This window comes from Copadichromis virginalis, linkage group LG16 (assembly GCF_057382275.1).
Source record: "Copadichromis virginalis isolate Kocher_CV1m ecotype Utaka linkage group LG16, C_Virginalis_male_GT1.1, whole genome shotgun sequence".
Taxonomy (NCBI): Eukaryota; Metazoa; Chordata; class Actinopteri; order Cichliformes; family Cichlidae; genus Copadichromis; species Copadichromis virginalis.
This window is the reverse complement of record NC_140633.1, coordinates 10165591-10183917: the sequence shown is the minus strand read 5'-3', so window position 1 is coordinate 10183917 and position 18327 is coordinate 10165591. Positions and strand designations below refer to the sequence as shown.

At 40.6% G+C, this 18327-nt stretch overlaps 2 protein-coding genes across 5 annotated transcripts in view; one reads left to right on the top strand and one right to left on the bottom strand.

The window, feature by feature from the left end:
- The window catches only part of LOC146690260 (radixin), a 47076-nt gene extending 40887 nt beyond the window's left edge, over window positions 1–6189 (top strand). For all 4 annotated transcript variants that reach the window (XM_085435243.1, XM_085435242.1, XM_085435241.1 and 1 more), the window contains exons 11-15: window positions 412–542; window positions 2369–2529; window positions 2914–3006; window positions 3086–3295; window positions 5277–6189. In XM_085435243.1, the coding sequence (XP_085291369.1) occupies window positions 412–542; window positions 2369–2529; window positions 2914–3006; window positions 3086–3295; window positions 5277–5441 (760 nt within the window). In that variant the 3' untranslated portion in view covers window positions 5442–6189. The remainder of the gene's footprint in view (window positions 1–411; window positions 543–2368; window positions 2530–2913; window positions 3007–3085; window positions 3296–5276) is intronic.
- Window positions 6190–11467: 5278 nt separating this feature from the next.
- On the bottom strand, window positions 11468–15989 carry LOC146690259 (putative ribonuclease ZC3H12C). The gene is made up of 5 exons (XM_085435245.1): window positions 15258–15989; window positions 14184–14323; window positions 13796–14030; window positions 13476–13582; window positions 11468–13306 (listed from the first exon to the last, which is right to left on the bottom strand). Exons 1-5 carry the CDS (start codon window positions 15968–15970, stop codon window positions 11787–11789), a joined length of 2715 nt encoding a protein of 904 aa, XP_085291371.1. The 5' UTR covers window positions 15971–15989; the 3' UTR covers window positions 11468–11786.
- Window positions 15990–18327: the final 2338 nt, after the last annotated feature.

Below are 18327 nucleotides of genomic sequence, written 5' to 3'. Positions count from 1 at the left end.
GTGTCTTTTATTGACTACATAAGGGTTTGTTTGTTTTTTTTGTTTTTTTGTAAGTGATTCTAAAACATATTGTTTTATCATCTTCAGTCTGTGTGTGCCAATATTATGTGGTTGTTATGGATAAACAGGTAAATTTGGCATAATATTGCAAGAATGATGTAAGCTGAGTAGTCAGTCGATCTGAGTGTGCACACAGTGCCTGAAAAAACATGTTTTTTTGTGTGTGTCAGCGGGTTCACATGAACAAAGGAACCACAGCTTTCTGTGGGAAACTGGGTTAAATGGTTAATTGATATGAAGCTGGAGACACAGCAGCAGGGAGCCAGACTCAACACAAACCTTTAAAACCTTCCTCTTGAGTTTTGTCGGTACACAATCATGTGACGTTTGCTTTCTTTGTGGTCTGGACAGGGCACAGCTGGAGAATGAGAAGAAAAAGCGAGAGCTTGCAGAGAAAGAGAAGGAGCGAATAGAGCGAGAGAAGGAAGAGCTGATCGAGAGGCTGAGGCAGATCGAAGAGCAAACTCAGAGAGCTCAGAAAGGTACGTCTCCACCCACTTCACTAGTGTGTGCGTGCGCGTGTGTGACAGTGGGGTGTACTACAAACGAAGCTCAAGGAAGTATTACGGCTGGGCTTTGTTTGCTTTAGCTGGCTCAGCAAAACCTAAGCCCCACTCGGAGATAACTGCTGTCATGGTGATGGTTATCAGCTTTCTCTGTTTAGCTCTCTGTCTCAGGCTCTGTGCACGCTCGCATTAAAGGGGGGCCTTTCACCTCCTACACCAATCACAGATGAAGATGGTAAAATGGTGATTAAAAAACTTTAGAGAACAGAAAACACTAAAATTTCAGACTGCTGCAGATCAGGCAAAAGATCTGGTGATTTAGATCACAGAGAACTTAGATAACATAACGTAAAAAAGTGTATGCATTTAAACTATAAAGCTTGCTGACCCACAGTCAGAGGAGAGTTTGTTGGCACATCAAAGTGAAATTAATTTGATTGATTTAACAGGTACTCTTGGTGACAGTCTGATCAACTTTCTAAGCTGTGGTCTAGCAGCTGCAGTTCCAGCTGTGTAAAAGACACATAGTAGCAGATTAGAGTCGAGCATAATTATATTTGGACATTTCCTTAGTATTACGTCACAACAATGTGATTGGTCACTTGCAGTGTTGAACCTGGAACAATATTTATTATGATGATGTGGGAACAACACCAACTCGACGATATCAGATCATCTGATGTAGCCAGGTAAAAACAAACCGACCGGTCACTCTCACCTCGTTCTGCACGTCCTCTGTTCGTCAGCCTGTGAGACGTAGATATTTCCTTTAGTCCTGGGAGTCATTACATGTTTGTAGCCACAAGTCTTTTATAGTGACATAATTTATATTTATTTATGTCATTTCACACATAACTTTAATTGTGGTTTCAGTACTGAACTGATAAGAGACATTTGGTAATAATGTTTTAATCACTGAACAGGGAGCTGTTTTTCTTTCCCTGGAGGTCAAATGCAGTTTCCCATCCTGAAGTGAGGGTTATTGTGAAGTGTATCTAATCTGATAATCTGCACACCTACCCACAAGTTTGCGTTACTTGGCTGATGTTTAACATTTGGGAACTGCTATCTAAGACGGATCAGCATCTGTGGTTCATCATCTTATTACTAATTCTCTGAATTTGCATAACATAGAAGCTGCAGTGCAGACCGCAGGCAGCAGCAGGCTGTACTGGCGCCGATCCCAGAAGATTAAGAACAATTCACACCTGGAGTGTTTTTAATCTAAGAAATGCTTGAAGCGTTGGATTCACCACTCTGTATCTGGACTGTACAGGTACAAATGTGGAAGTTTAAAAAATGAAAAATAAACATATTTTAAAGAACTCGTGACGTGACGTTTGAAAATATTGGTCTGCTGCAGTTCTTTAACTTGGATTTTTTTTTTTACCGGGTAAACATAAAATGTTTTCGGTTCATCATTAAAAATACATGTTATTTAAAAAACTTTATATTTGTTGACGACTTTACATCCAGGGTTGCAAGTAAAGCTTAAAAGTAGATGTGAGAAACATTTTAGTTAACTCATTTTGACTTCAGTTTTTTTTTTTTTTTTTTTAAATAAATGGATTTCTGTATTAAGACTTTAGATGCCTGCATAAGCTGAGAGGTGATTCCATTTAAAACACTAAAACTAACCCTGGACCACATAAAAACGAAATAATCTGAGAGCAAAAAGGGGCTAAACTGACACGATCAAATCCACTCTGGAAACTGAACTGAATAGAAAACAAAAACTCTAAAAAACTGGTCACTGCATGTTAGCGATGCATATTGAGACGCTGATATGCGTGTGCCTGCAGAGCTGGAGGAGCAGACCCGCAGAGCGCTAGAGTTGGAGCAGGAGAGGAAGCGGGCGAAGGAAGAAGCAGAGCGGCTGGAGAGGGAGAGGCAGGTGGCGGAGGAGGCCAAGACAGCGCTGGCTCAGCAGGCCGCTGACCAGATGAAGACCCAGGAACAACTGGTACCTGCACACGCACGTGGATATTCATTCATTTATACTGGTGCTGTGGTGCAGGTGTAGATGCCACCAGATCTGTGAAAAACCACATAACAGTTTTTTGTTATAGATTCATGTTTGACCAGTTCAGTGATTATTCATCATTTTCCTCTTTTATTCACATTTAGAATTTTTTTTTTTTATAAATAAATACATAATGTAAAAAAAAATTGTAACCATGTAGCAAAGGCTGTGTTTCTCCACCAGAACCATCCTTTCCCTAAAATATGAGAATTGCATCATTATTTCTGCTTCATATTATTTTGCATTGCAAATAGCATTGTGTGCTTGAAATGTCAGTTATGTTTGTGATAAGTTTTTGCTCGGATGTGTTATTATTTTCCACAGGCTGCTGAGTTAGCAGAATTCACTGCCAAAATTGCTCTGCTTGAGGACGCAAAGAGAAAAAAAGAAGAGGAAGCAACAGAATGGCAACACAAAGTAATGCCTGTGTTTGTGTGTCTGTGTGTTTGTGTGGTTGTCATTACTCTTTCTAAGTATGCATGTATCTTCTTTCCAGGCTCTGTCAGCACAAGAGGACCTGGAGAAGACCAGGGAAGAACTTAAGACGGTCATGACATCTCCACCGGCGCCAGAAAACGACGAGCAGGATGAAACGAACGCCGAGGCCAGTGCCGAGCTTCTCAGCGACGGCGTCACCAGCCACCGCAGCGAGGAGGAACGAATCACTGAGGCGCAGAAGAACGAACGTGTTAAGAAACAGCTACAGGTAGAAATGAGCCTGAGTTTCTGGGGGAGGGATTCTTCCAAAGGTACACACTCACTGGTTACTTTGTTAGGTCCCACTTGCTGGGCAACTGCATTAATCCTGCACGGCAAAGATTAAACAAAGACCTCGAAAAATGCTCAGAGATTTCTGTCCATATCGACGAGACAGCATCACACAGTTGCTGCATGCATTAATGATGTGCGTCTCCTGTTCCACAACGTCCCAAAGGTGCCCAGTTGGATTGAGAGCAGCTGGTGACCATTTGATCTCAGATATCTTCTTGTCGTGGTCATTGTTAGTTTCCTGATCTTAGCTGACAGGAGTGTCACCCGGTGTGGTGTAGCCCATCTGCTTCAAGGTGTGAGTTGGCTCTGTCCAGAGATGCTCTTGTGCATACCTTGATTGTAACAAGAGGTTATTTGAGTTACTGTTGCCTTTCTAGCAGTTTCCAGCAGCAGGCCATTGTCTGCAGGCATCAACAAGCTGTTTTCACCCAGAGAAAATGCCGCTCACTTGATATTTTCTTTTTTGCTTTTAAGAAGAGAAAATATTTTCTGTAAACCCTAGAGATGGGTGTGTGGGGAAAATCCCAGTAGATCAGCAGTTTCTGAAAGGCAGACAGCCCACCAACAACTGTTTAATGTTCAAAGTCACTCAAAGTCCCTTTTCTCTCCCATTCTGATGCTCAGTTTAAATTTAGGCAGGTCATCTTGATCATGCCTAAATGCACTGAGTTGCTGAGATGTGGTTAGCTGATTAGCTATTTGCACGTAGTAGTTGAGTAGATGTACCTAATAAAGTGTCCAGTGAGCTGTTTTAGATGCACACAACAAAAACTGTATGTGTGTGTTTTCTCTGCATTAATGAGAACTCCTTTCATCAAACATCCAAGCTGGCAGACACGTACACACTTGCTGCCAGTTTGCTACAACAGAAACACCACCTGAGAAAACGGGTTTCTGCAAGACCGGCACAGTCGAGTTTGTCAGTGCAAATGCAAAGCCTCCAATCCCACTTTTCAACGCAATCTGTGTATTTGGCATCATTTGCAACTTCAGGACTGTCACAAAGCTGAAAGGACTAAATAAATAATGCTTCTTTCAGTTTATTAGACAAAAGCCAAGAATCGTACAATTTGATGGGGTTTTTTTTGTTGTTGTTATTAATAAATTTCTGCAAAACTTTGAATGTACTTCTTTATTCAGTGTGGTGAACAAAGTGAGGAAGTACTGTGTATCAGTCGGTCGAGTTTTTGATGTTTCTCAACACATGCAATCATTGGAAAAACAAAGATTGCACTAATTTTCTGTCCTCATTGGCACTATCGTACAATCTGTACATCTTAAGGTGAAGCGTTGGTGGAAGGACTGCATCCTTTCTGAAACCACTGCTGCGTAGACACTGTGGCAAAGTTATTTTCCGGTAAAGCTGCTAAAAAGATCTGGGTCTGAATTTTGTAGTTTAATCCGCAGAAAGTAGCCTGTGCAGTGAAAAGCTCGTAAGTTTTCCTGCTGCACATTAGAATATACGACAGATTTGATTGCAGCTTCGGTTACAGCGGCGGTTTGTCTGAATCCAGAGCAGCTGTGAAAATACATTAACACTGCCTTTTATCTGCAAATCAGGTGGCGCATAAGCCAGCCTGGCAGGTTGTTTTCTTTTATCACTCAGATGTACCGATGTCCTGTTGAACGGCAGCTGTTAAAAGCTTTTCATCCTTATTATGATATGGGAGTAACCACAAGCTGCCGGCTGTCAGAATTCAGCATTTCTTGGCCGTTTGTTGATCTTTACAACAATGTGTCTTTGTGTTTCTGGTCTTTAAAACTTGACTGAATAAACAAAAGCCAAAATTCCCTGTATGTATCAACTCCCTGTAGGAGTTGATATAAATTTAAGCAAATATTTCATTCGAGCAACGATGGAGTCGATCTTAAGTGAATTGTGTCTCACCACCTCCCTCCCTTTGTCTTCCGTCCAGGCTTTGAGTTCGGAGTTGGCGGAGGCTCGGGACGACACCAAGAAAACGCAGAACGACATGCTACATGCCGAGAACGTCAAAGCGGGCAGAGACAAGTACAAAACCCTACGGCAGATCCGCCAGGGCAACACCAAGCAGCGTATAGATGAGTTTGAGTCCATGTGAGCCAGAAACGTGGATGGACACGACACTGAAAAGAGACCGTTTGGTCTCATTGCCATGTCAACGCCTCACTCTCCTTGTAAAGCCCAAAACCTGCTGCCACTGCAGAATAGCTTACCTTTTCTCTACCCCGGAGAAAGATGAGATAGAGGGCTTCGTAGCTTCAACCTCGCCAAAGCTCTGCCTAGCAGCGGCTGGCCAGCCACATACTCAGCTTTCTGCTTTTTAGAGCTCTGCCCTCGCCTCGATGAAGCACACGTCTTTTAATCAATCTGGACAAATAGCAAGCAACGTGTCGTCTCCCTGTACATTACTAGCAATTTAAATGCTTGCATGTTTGATAATTAAACAATATCGCAACCTTTAGACAAAACGTGACTGTTCCGAAATGGTTTCTTTTATTCAACAAAATAAAATGATCATTTGTAGCTATAGCTTATTGATGTTGGGAGTTCGCTTTAATCTGTACCTTTATTTTGTCTTCAGCAGAACAATTTAAATTTTTTTTTTTTAAACTGCTTTACTCGTGTCATTTCTTTCCCTTTCACTGCTGTCATTTTGTTTTGGTACAGTTACGCTGTCGTCCACATTCAGCAGTTAACTTGTTCTTTAACAGGTTGTGTGCTCACAGAGAGCCGTTAGCAGGCAGATAAGCAAACTAGATTTGCTTGGCGTTCTCTTTCCATTGAGGCAGTTGTTTCAATATATATTTTGTCTCACAATAAAGAATGAATTTATATTTCCAATAATACACCTATGGTATGATCTTGGTCCTGACTCTTCCGTCAAACAGAATGAGTATCAGATTTGCAGGATGTGGCCTGAGCACCTCTATAGAAGCAGAAGTGTTGGGAGTTCGCTGCTGTGGTGCATTTAGCTGTGGTTTAACACAGTACCATAATCTTCCCATGAGTGGATGTCCCAGCAAAGTGAAAGCCAAATATAGTTCATATCATATCACCATAAACACCTCATGCCAGCTGTCAAGCATGGTGGTGGAGGTGTCATGATTTGGGTTTGCTAGCTACAGGAGCTGAACACCTCGCAGGCATAGAGTCAGTCATGAATCATGAAGTCAAACTAGGTCATCAAGACAATGATCCAAAGCACACCAGCAAATCTGTAACAGAATGGCAAAAATATGAGTAAACTAATGCCTGCAAACCTCAATGGACTGAAGCTGTAAAGAAATCCTCCACAATATGACAGAAATTTATACAGAAAACAGATCAGTTATTGCTACTACAGGTGGTTTTACAGCTACTGAATCATGGAATTTACTTAATTTTTTCACGGGGTCGCAAAGTGGAAAGTTTCATTTTCATAACTTAATGGAAACATTTCACAGCACTTTTCATTGTTTCCTGCCACAGCTGATAGATTGTCAAAAAACAGGAAGAGTGATGCAAGTGTAAACAACTGCAGTAGAGCAGTGATGTCACTTCTCTTGCTGTGTCCAAAATACCCAAAAGAAAAACTCTTCTAAAATCGGTGTGATAAGGTCCATCCAAAAGCGATCATGCAGGTTTCTGTGGCATCTGTGGTTCAGTGTAGGCACATTACATTTAATACAAATAAAAATGTTCATGAAGGAAAATTAAAAGACTCTTATTTCAAATCACACTATACCAAAATCCAGCATGTACACAGACCAGGCAGGACGTGAAAGCTTTAAGTGAGGCTTTTATTGGTCACTTTTACATCACTCACAAGAACAGTCAACATGTCTCATTCAGCCACATTTTCCCTGATCCTGTAGGTATGTCACATTTGTTTTATGTGCTCTTGTTTTGGGTTTCAATCTCTAAAGCTTAATCGAGCACAACAAATGTTTGGTGAAACCGACTCTGGAATGGTGGTTTTATAGAATAAAAAGTTAAACTCATACAGGGGCGAAAAAGTGAAAGTACTGTACATTAAACCAAAAATCAAAAAAGTTGTTGTGAAGCACAATTTTAATCACCTTAATCAATATAGTGATGAGTGACAACATACAGCGCTGGTCCACCAAATACAAACAAAACGGCTTCAATGTCAATTTTCCACGTCTCTGACACTCATCTGGAAGGATAGTTTCATTCTTCTATCAGATATTCCCGCATTTAGTGTTTTGATGATGGTGGTGGGAAGCATTGTTTAACATGCAGGTGGGGTTGGAGTCAGGTGATCAACTCATCAATGCCATCTGAACTGAAATGTTTTGTCACAGGATAAATATGACGCCCCAGAACAACTGACGCTTCCCTCCAAGGGGACAAATGCAACCCAGAAATTCCCTCCTCCCCTCCTTTTAGGTTTTCCTTTTAATTTGTTAACTCTATGTATGAATCAATACTGTGATTTACCACCATAATCCTGGATCACATTATAGAAAGAACCACTTTATTCCCTAGCAGAATATACAGTGAAACAGCAGCAATGGTCTAACACTTTTTTTTCCTTTTTAATTTTGGTTTAATAAAAGCACCACTAGCCCGAGAGATGAGCAACAAACAGCCTTTTCCTTGGCTGTGGTCCCTGAAGAGATGGCACTTACTTATTTCTGTAGCAGAAATGAAGCTGTATTAAAGCACACTAAAAATAAACATGTGAATAAATGTGCTAAACAGGGACTGTCGGCATTTTACATTTTTTCTATTGATAAAACACCTAATAAAATACAAACACACATCATGATTTTAGTCAAATGAGCAACAAATGACAAGTTGCTCGTCATCGGTTAATACAAACCCCACATGCAAATTCAAAATGCAAATAAAGCGCATTCAGACTGAACAGGAGGCAAATCTGAGTTCACTACACACATACAAATCTCCTATTATTGCTTTGGTTGTCAGCAGATTGCTACCATCGTCTGTAGTTTGCAGGGAAAATGCTAACTACCACCTATGGCATAGAAAAACTGCAACCGAAGTTGGTGTGTTCCATGCTTACTGCTACCAACCTGCTAGCAACCAAAGCAGTCGCAAGGAGGTTTTTGCCAGCCGGTGGTGGAATATTTATTATGCCCTGGCTTTAGCAATCCATTTGCATCCTCCTTCAGAAGCTACTTGCCAACTGGTCAAAGACTACTCATTGCTCCCACACAACCAGAAGTTGCAGACCAGTTCCAAGGACTGTGTGACCATCCCTAGAGAGCCAAAATTGGGACTAATCATGGCTATAATTGATGGTAAAATTGTCTCCATGATTGTCATATATAGATGACCCTTTCAGAAATAACAGGGCAGCTTAAAGTACTTTATTACAGTAATGATAATCCAGGATATGCTAGTTGCCGAGTCCAGATTCAAAACACTAAGATGGTGCAAGAAAACGCTTGTGCTTTTCAATGGGGTTTTGCTACTCAATGCTTGACGTCACGGTGGCTAGGTCCATCTCTGATACTGTCTATCATTTCAGATCTTTTCCCCATGAACTGATATGAACCATCTTAGTTGTTGCAGAATTCTCCAACATATTTAAATCCAGGATTCTTGAGAGCCAGGTTCTTCTTTTTGATCACTGCTAGCTAAAGAGACAGAATATTAAATGGACATATGCATAAGACGGAAAAAAGAAGAGATTTAACTGTAGTCATTCCAAATGTGGCCTGTATGTTGCTAGCTAAAGAACATTTACATCTGTGTAGTCAGCACATTAGCTATACTTAAATTTAAGTATATAATTCAAGACAGAAATTTGCTTCATGTTCAGTCGGAATTCACTTTTTCAAGCAACAGCTATGAAGAAATCCATTCACAGCATGATGTCAGGACATGATTTAACACACACTTTCTAGGGATTTTTTTTTTTTGAGAAAAAAAATACACACATTTAGAAAAATACCTTTTTAAAACGTTTGTAATAATAGAAAAATATGTATTTGTACACTGAATAAAGTTGTTAATATTTATCAGAATGTAAACACAATAACTTTAGAAGTTTGTTAAATTATACTGTAGGGTGTCTTAACCCATTTAGCAAACACTAGCACATAGTGCCAGACTAGCAGGGTTACCACAGACTTAGCCTTTAGCATCATAGCGGATAACAATGTAGGCTAATGATAAGAGAAAAAATGTGTAAAAAAAAAACCAAAAACCTGACAGACTGTTACTCACATTTGTTCATGCCTTGCATACAACTCTCCAGGGTTTGAGAATAAAGTTTTTTGATGTTAGAAAGCTCCACAGAAATAAAGAAATACATTTTCTGGAAAGTGTTTAAGAAACATTTGGAACATTCAAGCTAGCTACAGCGTTTGCTGCTCCCATGGAGTGTGATGCCAGGAAACTTTAATAACAGCCAATCACATCACAAAACAACTTTAACAAGCTCTTTCTGTTATAAAACTTTTAACCCTGATCACTTTTACTGTTTTATGAGCGTGTGCCCACTTAGCCTCTAGCTAACCAGTGTTAGAGGTTTCACCATTTCTGAGCTAGACTCCACCTTGCTTTCCGTTCACCGACAATACACACAACTATATCCAAAAAGTGCACTTGAGACTTTACTGCACCCGGAAACAGGGAACAAGAATCCCCCTTACATAAAAGCCGAACTATCACGGGCGACATATTTTGCCACATAAAAATATTCAACTGAAAACTTGTTCTCACATTTTCATATAAAACAATGTTTATTTTCACCATATAGGATACAATTTGTATCAACTAAGAGAGGTGTCATCGGGCTACTTGAAATTAAGCTAACCAGGCGAGAGAGTTAGCTTTCCAAACAGTTCCTCGGGTAATAAAAATAACCTCACTGGCAGAGATAGTAAAAATAAATTATCATAATTTCATTCAAAAACACACAGCTCCAAGCAAGCTGCATTAAGAAGACACAACTTAAAAATAATTTTAAAACACTAAAAATATATTTTAAATCCCCCCCGCCCCTCGATTTTTGGGAGAAAACAGGCAATTCACAGAAGTCACCTTGGGCACTGCAAAATTATTATGAATATAAATATATAAATAAAAAAAAATATGGTTAAAAAAGTAAGGATAACTGGAAACCTATACGAGCCCTGCTGGCATTTAAGGAGGTCTGTGATGGTCAGGATCAGTTGAAGTTATTAAAAACTATTTTTATTGTCTTTTTTTAACAGAACCACAGACTTTGAAACCAAACATGAATATCTCCTGAGAAAAAAACCCTGCAAAGTAAAAAACTACCATGGTCCAAAATGTAGTTCAGTGGTGATGTAGTGATTTTAAGGTTATGATTCTCACCCGGTGCCTGTTTTGTTTTTTTATTCAATGTCTCATAAACTAAAAAAAAAACAAAAAACTGTGGATCTGTGCAGTTAACACAACTGTATGCAAAGCATTAGAGGCAGATAAACCCTCCACCACTGATAAACGATACCCCGTGTCTCACATTCACAAACATTAAGTATAATAAATTAACACATAATTTAAATTAAAACAATACCAACAATCTGTTCCCCATAAACATTTCCAGTTGCCACACTTTGAACCTGATTTAGCACACTGATATTGTTTAGCGATGGAAAGGAACAGCGCGTGATGAACCGTGAAGTCAGCTGACAGGGCTATCCTAACAGAGGAAATAACTCTCATTCAAAAGTGAACAAGAGCTTGGGGTTTTCAAGTGGAGTTTTTGCTATCTTCTTTTGTGGGTGCTGGTTAAGTTTCACTTCCTTGTTGGGGGAAATCCACAAAATCTCGCAACAACTGATCTGCCACCTGTCAGCACAGAAAGAAAGCCGTTTGTTGGGCTTACTTGAGCGTCAACTATGGTCGGGCTGTATTTGCAATGTGGCAAATACGTGCGTGCCACGTTAATGCTGAAAATGTTAGAGCTACATACCCAATGTTGTCATCTCAGTGACTAAAAAAATTAGAAACAGAGAAACAGCGCAAACGGCTATAATTATACCCTGATATGATTGCCAAAAGAAATGATCTGAAGAAAAAAAAAATAACAAAAAGTGCAATAAAACTAAAATAATTTTAAAATTATATAAATAACTTAAATGTAACAAATAAATAAGTTTAAAATCAACAATACTGCCACCCTTGAAACACCTTAAAAGCTTCCCTAAATACAGTGCTGTTTTGACTCATAACCAAAAAAGATGAAACATGCAGATGCACCCCTACCTTTTCCTATGTTACGTTCAGAAGTAGCAGGCATATTTCTAGAAAAAAAGTATGGCAATTTTGGTATTTCTCTGTATAATAATAGCATTAAAAAGGCAGCGTGTTAACAGCTGAAGGAGTCTCGTATCTTGTGATTTTGGTTTCTGTATGCCCAACTTGACTTTTTTTATTAAGCTTACAGAGGATATCCCTGCAAATACGAGTTTAGTTAAGATGAAAACTTCACTGTGTTTATTCAAGAGCTGTGCTGTGACTTCTCCATTAAAATGGCAGCTGCAAGCTCCTGAGCATCCGTCACATGTGGGTTCCTGGTCATTACCATCCTCACCAAATCTGGAGGGAAGATGCCGCACAAGTTAACAAACACCCTCTCCCTAAGGTCCTGGTATCGACCCAAGGCAGTTGGCTTTGCGTGCTGGGTTGCTGAGGGCATGTGGCTCTTGTGGGTAGGGACAGATGGAAGAGACTGCTGTGAAAGCGATGGAAGACCTGGTATTAAAAGGCCATGTGGTGATGAATGAACTTGCTGGCCCCAAGGAGAGTGTCCATGGACTTGTGGAAAACTCTTATAGGAAAACAGATCATAGTAAGGCTTAGGGGGTGGCTCATAATTAGGGTCCCAGTTCTGCTGGTGCTGAGGTTGTTGGGTTCGCACAGAGTAGTTTCTTCTAGAATGAACTGGTGAGCCTTCACACACTCTGTCCTGAAGCCCATGTTCCGGCCAAAGGGAGCCCACCATATTGTGGCCTCGAGGGAAGCTCTGAGACCGGGCATGAGTAGTGGGTGTTTGGGGTGGATGTTGTGGATGAGGTGGTTCCCCTGGAAAATTGGCGAGCAGCTGAAGCTGTTGCTGGGGTTGGATGTAGACAGAAGCGGTGTTGACGTGATGTGGCGAAATGCGAGAGGCGACAGATGCTGGAGTATCTTCTATGCCAAAATCACGTTGTCTCCAAAGTCCTTGAGGATGGACATAGCCACGAGGAGAATGCTGGCTCAGACTAGGAGAAACACGGCTTGCCTGGTGAGGGTACTGGCCAGAGTAGTGATGATGATGGTGGTGGTGGTGGGGATGATGGTGATGGCACTTGGGGCTATCATCTAACACGGGGTCAGGAGAGAAAGAATCTGAGCTGACACTGCTTTCACTGCTACAATCTGAAGCCAGTGAACTTGTGCCGAGCTCACCTGGAAAGAAGCATTCAGGAGTCTGTGGCACTACAAGACTGAGTCCCGAATAAGCCTTTACCACAGAGTTGTAGCCCACCACTGGAGAACTGCATCTGTAATAAGATTCAGCTTTGTTTGGTCCTGAAGCCCCGGCAATACCGGAGCTGCATCCAGTACTTCCAGCAGGGTGTTCCCATCTTTCCAGATGTCCCGATGAAGGCGGTCCCCCTGGAGCAGGATGTGCTACAATGTTATTGCTACAGCTGCCACTAAGACTGCTGTTTCTCCTCTGTTCCTCCACTTTGGAACTGACCTGAGTTTTGTCCTCTGAGAGCTCACTGAAGGAGCTCTGAAGGCTCCGATTTGGCTGTTTCTTTCCGGTATCCCGAATCAGCGGGGCCTCAGCCATTCCTTCTGATTGACCATTTTTTTGGCTCTTCGCCATCAGGGCATGTTCCAGCAGGCCTCTTGAAGCTACTGATGAAATTTTGGCACTGGCACGGAGTTCATCTGCCACAGCTCGCTGGGGCTGACTACCCCTTTCAGGGTGATAAAACTTGCACTTGTGGCCATATGTGCACTTTTTTCCTAATGGAAGAAAAAATATGAAGTTTTTTTGTCATTGTACTGGAATAAAAAGCATTTATTCTCGTACAATTTTTTATCTAATTCCACTATGCAAGAGCAGACATCTTCTGCAGCATAGCTGATAAGCATGCATTTGATAAGAAACATAACTAAACATTTTTTTTATTACCATAAGGACATGGCTGCTTTCTATGTTCAGGAATAACAGGCCTCTTTCTCAAGAAATTCTCAAGACTAGGTCCATGGCGTCCCAGCGGGTCATCAGGTGGCATGAATCTAAATATACAGTTAACAGACTGAAATTAGATGCAAATATTGAGTTCTTTCAAACACAGACATAAGTTGAAATTCTCCCTTTTTTTTAACAACAAATTGGTTAGAGTAACACAAAGACAGCATGTTATTTAGTATGTTCAAAGGTGCAGGGAAACAATGACGTTAAAAGGAAATCCAACAGATTTGCTTCTTGTGCTGGTGCGATATGCTTACTTGTCATTTACAAACGAGTACATCAGCAGGCGCTCATCTATAAATTTCTTCCACTCTGGCTTCTCATTTGCTAAGTCACGGTAGTTGTCGTTTGAAACAATTATACCATCTGACTCGTAGGCCAGTTTGACGATGAATCTGTCATCGTAGCAAACCACACGACGTCCCTGAACGCGTCGTGATGGAGTGAAAACCAAGATCTTTTCTTTCTCCAGACGCCGCAGGATCTCTTGGTCTGAACAAGGAGAGGTGCAATAGTTAAATATAGAGAGAAAGACTAGAGTTAATGGATAATAGGAAATGCTTCCAAGAGCAGGATATTAAATCACATCCTTCACACTGTTGTTATTCTGGGACTTTCAACTGTGACAACGACTGTAATTTTTACCTGTGATAAGAGCATCAGGTCGCGACTGCTCCTTTCTCCAAGCAGGGACAAACACTGTGATGTCACGGTGGCCTCGCTCCAAGAACCAATCAACTGCTAGCTTGATACCTTGGCAGGAAAAAACTTCCTTGTTCCCATGACTACACAAACAGAAGGCAAGCATCAGCCACACAGCTAAGATTAAACTTTGCCTGTTTGCTTGTCATAGTCATACTGTCAGTACGGCAGGTTTTTCATGTTTTTTGAATTATAATCAAGTAACACAAAAAAAGCTTAGAAGTCAAACTCTTGAATTAGGCATCTGAATGTAGAGTATCCTCAGGTTGATATTGTTGATGAAGATGTGTTTTTGCATTTTACTAATGATTGTAACCATCTGAGGTTTAAGGTTGTAAATCCAACCCTCAGAGAAAGAACTGTTTTTTTAAATAGTTGTCTTCCCTGACTGCTGAGACTTTGAAAAACAATTTAGCAAAAACAAAAATTACATAATCGTATTACATCTTCCCACAATGAACAATTGTTTCACTTTGTGTCACTAATTACAAACCAGTGATACAAACTACAAAGGCATAGCATTAGTTCACACAGGCCACAATCTCAAGCTCAGCTAGAATTAGCTGATACCCTTCTATGCATCGAATTGGCAATATAAAGCACTGCAAGCCACTTTGCAACCCATCTGTATTCCAACTCGTTTCTTAGTAAATCTGATTAAATCAATCTTACACCTGTTTTCACCGATGTCTCCTCTATTGCATGCCGGAGTCTTGCTGCTTGTCTCAGCATGTATAGTATGTAACATGTAACTAACATTAATAGTTTTAAACTGATATCTTCTTAAATGGTTTTGGTAAAAACTGGATTTACAAAAATTCAGAAAACTAAACAATGCATGTTTTCAACAAATAAGCATTTCTCTAAATGTGTGTTATATGGCTTTCAGCTTAGCTATATATGTTAGGCTCTTAAGCCTAATATAAAGTAATAAAGCTACACTCTTTGTGAGGTAAAGAGGTAGATACATGAAAGCAGAACAAAACCCTAGTATATTCCAAAGCTTCTCCTCCTCACCTCATGGCTACATTGCTTCCATCCACAACAACAGGTCGCAGGTTTTCTTTGTCTTCTAGCAGGTGGGACCGGCACAGTAGCCGAGAAGAATCCAGAGAGGAGTTGGAGGTGGAGGACAAAGAGGACGAGGGAGACTGTGAGACAGCTTGACCTCCTTGCTGATCCATCTCTATTTTGGTTCCCAGTTTAACCAGCTCTCCCAGTATATCATTGATAAGTGCGTCAGGGCCTAGTTTCCTCAGGACCAGCAACACTAGCTCTTCGGGGTAGCCTAGTTTGAGAGCGAACTCCACCTTCGTACGGCAGTGTGTGATGGGGTCAGTCAGAGATGTTTCCGGGGGGTCTCCAGGAGATGTATTTGGTGCCAGGTCCAGCCTGACTGGCTGAAAGACTGAGGACTCCTCCCTTTGGTGTAGGTGAAGCTGATCGTGGTGCGGTGTTTTAGAGTCAGAACCAGACCCGGTCTGGAGTCTTTCATCTTCACTGTCAGAGATAGCACTCTCTTCAGAAAAGTTACTGCAACTGCTACTGCTGCTTGAATGAATGATAGAGCTAATGCCTCTGCTACCAGCAGTATTGCTGCTTTTAACAGTGACACCCGCTCCTAAATTCCCAGCCTGCCGTTCAGCACCTTCCACGTGTAGGTAGTCCAGATCCAGCCCTGGGCTGAGGATGTGGCCTGTCCCATCCTCCAGATGGTCCTTCAGGCCCATGAATCCTTCTCATACATCCAGCTCCACTACCTCCGTGACCTCCCAAACACCTGACTGACCCCACTGTTACTACTGATACTTAACTCACTTACTAACTAGTCCTGTGAGGGTACCTGGGAATTAAAACATAAAAAGGAACTGGTTAAATTCTCAGTATATACTCACTTGTCATGTGATACCATCACATGAGGACACAGGGCACTACACTGCATTTATGTTCAAATACAGAAACACTCGTGGTCAGTACTCCATTAACTTCTACATAAAAAACAATTGAAATGTCATAAACATTAAAAACCAAAAAATCTGTTTATCTAAAGTATGGCCCAATGATAATAAAAATTCTCCCCAGCAGCTGTAAGGGTATTTTATTCTGCTTCTTCCTCCCATCTCAAGCACGCCTCTTCTTCATCAAAAGGAAAAAAAAACGCAGGGCCCAAAGCAGCAACACCTCCTCTGCCCTGGGATGCGTCTTGACAGAGTCTGTCTGCTCCAATAGCTAATTTGCATATTAAGTTCTGACTGCAAGATTCAAATGAAAAGCTGCTGATGGTGCACGCTTTATGATGCTTAAAACATGCAGGCTGAAAACTATCTTTACCAACTTCTACTGATTTGCATTTTAACAGTGATGAGTTGTATTGTCAAACAAATAACAGCTCTGGGACAAAACGCTAAACACCTTCCCCTCGAGCAAATGAGGGGAAGCCAGCACAGACGTAATAACTGTGCAGCACGGGCAATTTTCATCTGCTAAAGAACAGCAGCACTGTCAGAAACACTGTTGAATCATATCCAGCCCTCTGCTTAAGGCATTTTTAATTCTTCAGTTTGATACTTTACGATTTAAAGCACCTCATTTTATATGTACAGAGTACAAAACTTGACTCTGTCATATGCAGGCATTCTTATTCTTATTGACATATGCATTTTATTTTGTGAAATACATTACTTTACATTTTGAAACAACAGCTCAGTGAGAAATAGGCCAACGATCTTGCCATATGAAACACTTCATTGCTGCTTCACACCAGTAATATAAATAAAATAAAATAAAATAAAAGCCTTTTTGGCCAACAGGCAGATTCTCCGCTTACCTAATCAATGCATGCACTAGCTGTAACTTCTAAAATGGGATTGACATTGTTTGTCTCCTCATATTGTGGTGACTTCATACTCAAACATAGAAAAGCGCTTCTTCTTGATACATCATTTCAAAACAAATATGAGCAAAATTCATTCATATGCGTTTAGTGATTGCATTCACTAATGGAAACCGAAATGAACGTGACGACGTGACGTTACAGTAATTACAAAGATCTGCAAAGTTTGTGGCAAGTCATCGGACACGTTTTGTGTGATAACTCAACAGAGTGCGTTAACTTTTCTGTCTCACTGAGTAAGTGAGAAAACCCACTGCAAACATGATTTTATTGTTAGCAGCCCTGTTTGGCACATCTGTGTCCTCAGAGTAAAGGTAAGAATAAGCTGTCATACAGAATCAAACGCATTTTTAACTGCTTGGCACATTTTGCACATTCAAAATCTAAACGTGCAGCAAGAAAAGGTACAGCCGAAATTTACAAACATGAGCAGCCAACAGGAGATTAACTATAATTAAGAATAATTTATGAAAAAAGCCATGGATATATGTATGATAAATTAAATCCATTTTGACTGGACAAAGCTAATGTTAAGAGGCAGGAGGTGCTGGCCGTGACATGAGTCAAAAAACACATTTTCCACTTATTTCAAATCGTCCTATCAAAATCATAAAAAGAGGGCTCTTTCTGACACAAACAAGCGTTACTGTTACAGCTGTGTGAGCTACCATGACAAAGAAAAATTACAAACTGCCCATTAACACAAACACAGTACATGTTTTATGTTTTCCAGTTAGTTTACTGATCACCGAAAGCCCAGAAGAAATCCTCACAGTTGGACACAAACTACATTACATAAAGCTGTACTTCTATTTAAATCCACAACATAAAATCTTAAGTAATGTTTATGAAATTCAGTCAGTGATACACCAGCTAACACTGCAGTCAGTGTTTGTGTTTATGTGGCCTTCCTGAATGTTTCTCAGTTCCATCTGTGGTAGCAAATGAGAGAAACCCCTAATGTTGCTCAGAGCCTCTGAGTGTGGCCTGCTGGTTGTGTGGGGGTGCACAGACTGGCTGAAACAAAGAGTGATCTGTAAATTGTTCAGTGACCACTTTAAAAAAAGAAATTAAATGTCTTTGTTTACTTCCAGTGTATTCACACAAAACATCCACTAAATTACCGATGCTTTTGGTAGCTATAACCTCATTTTGAGTTGACTTTAAATGTTGCTCATTTCCTCAGAAATACTA

Excerpts from the sequence above, each read along its gene's own strand:
- LOC146690259 (XM_085435245.1), bottom strand. The coding sequence starts at position 15,970 with ATGGGCCTGAAGGACCATCTGGAGGATGGGACAGGCCACATCCTCAGC. Across the intron at positions 14,324-15,257 it reads GGAAGCAATGTAGCCATGAG|TCATGGGAACAAGGAAGTTT; the intron begins GTGAGGAGGAGA and ends CTGTTTGTGTAG. Across the intron at positions 13,307-13,475 it reads AAAGCAGCCATGTCCTTATG|GAAAAAAGTGCACATATGGC; the intron begins GTAATAAAAAAA and ends TTCTTCCATTAG.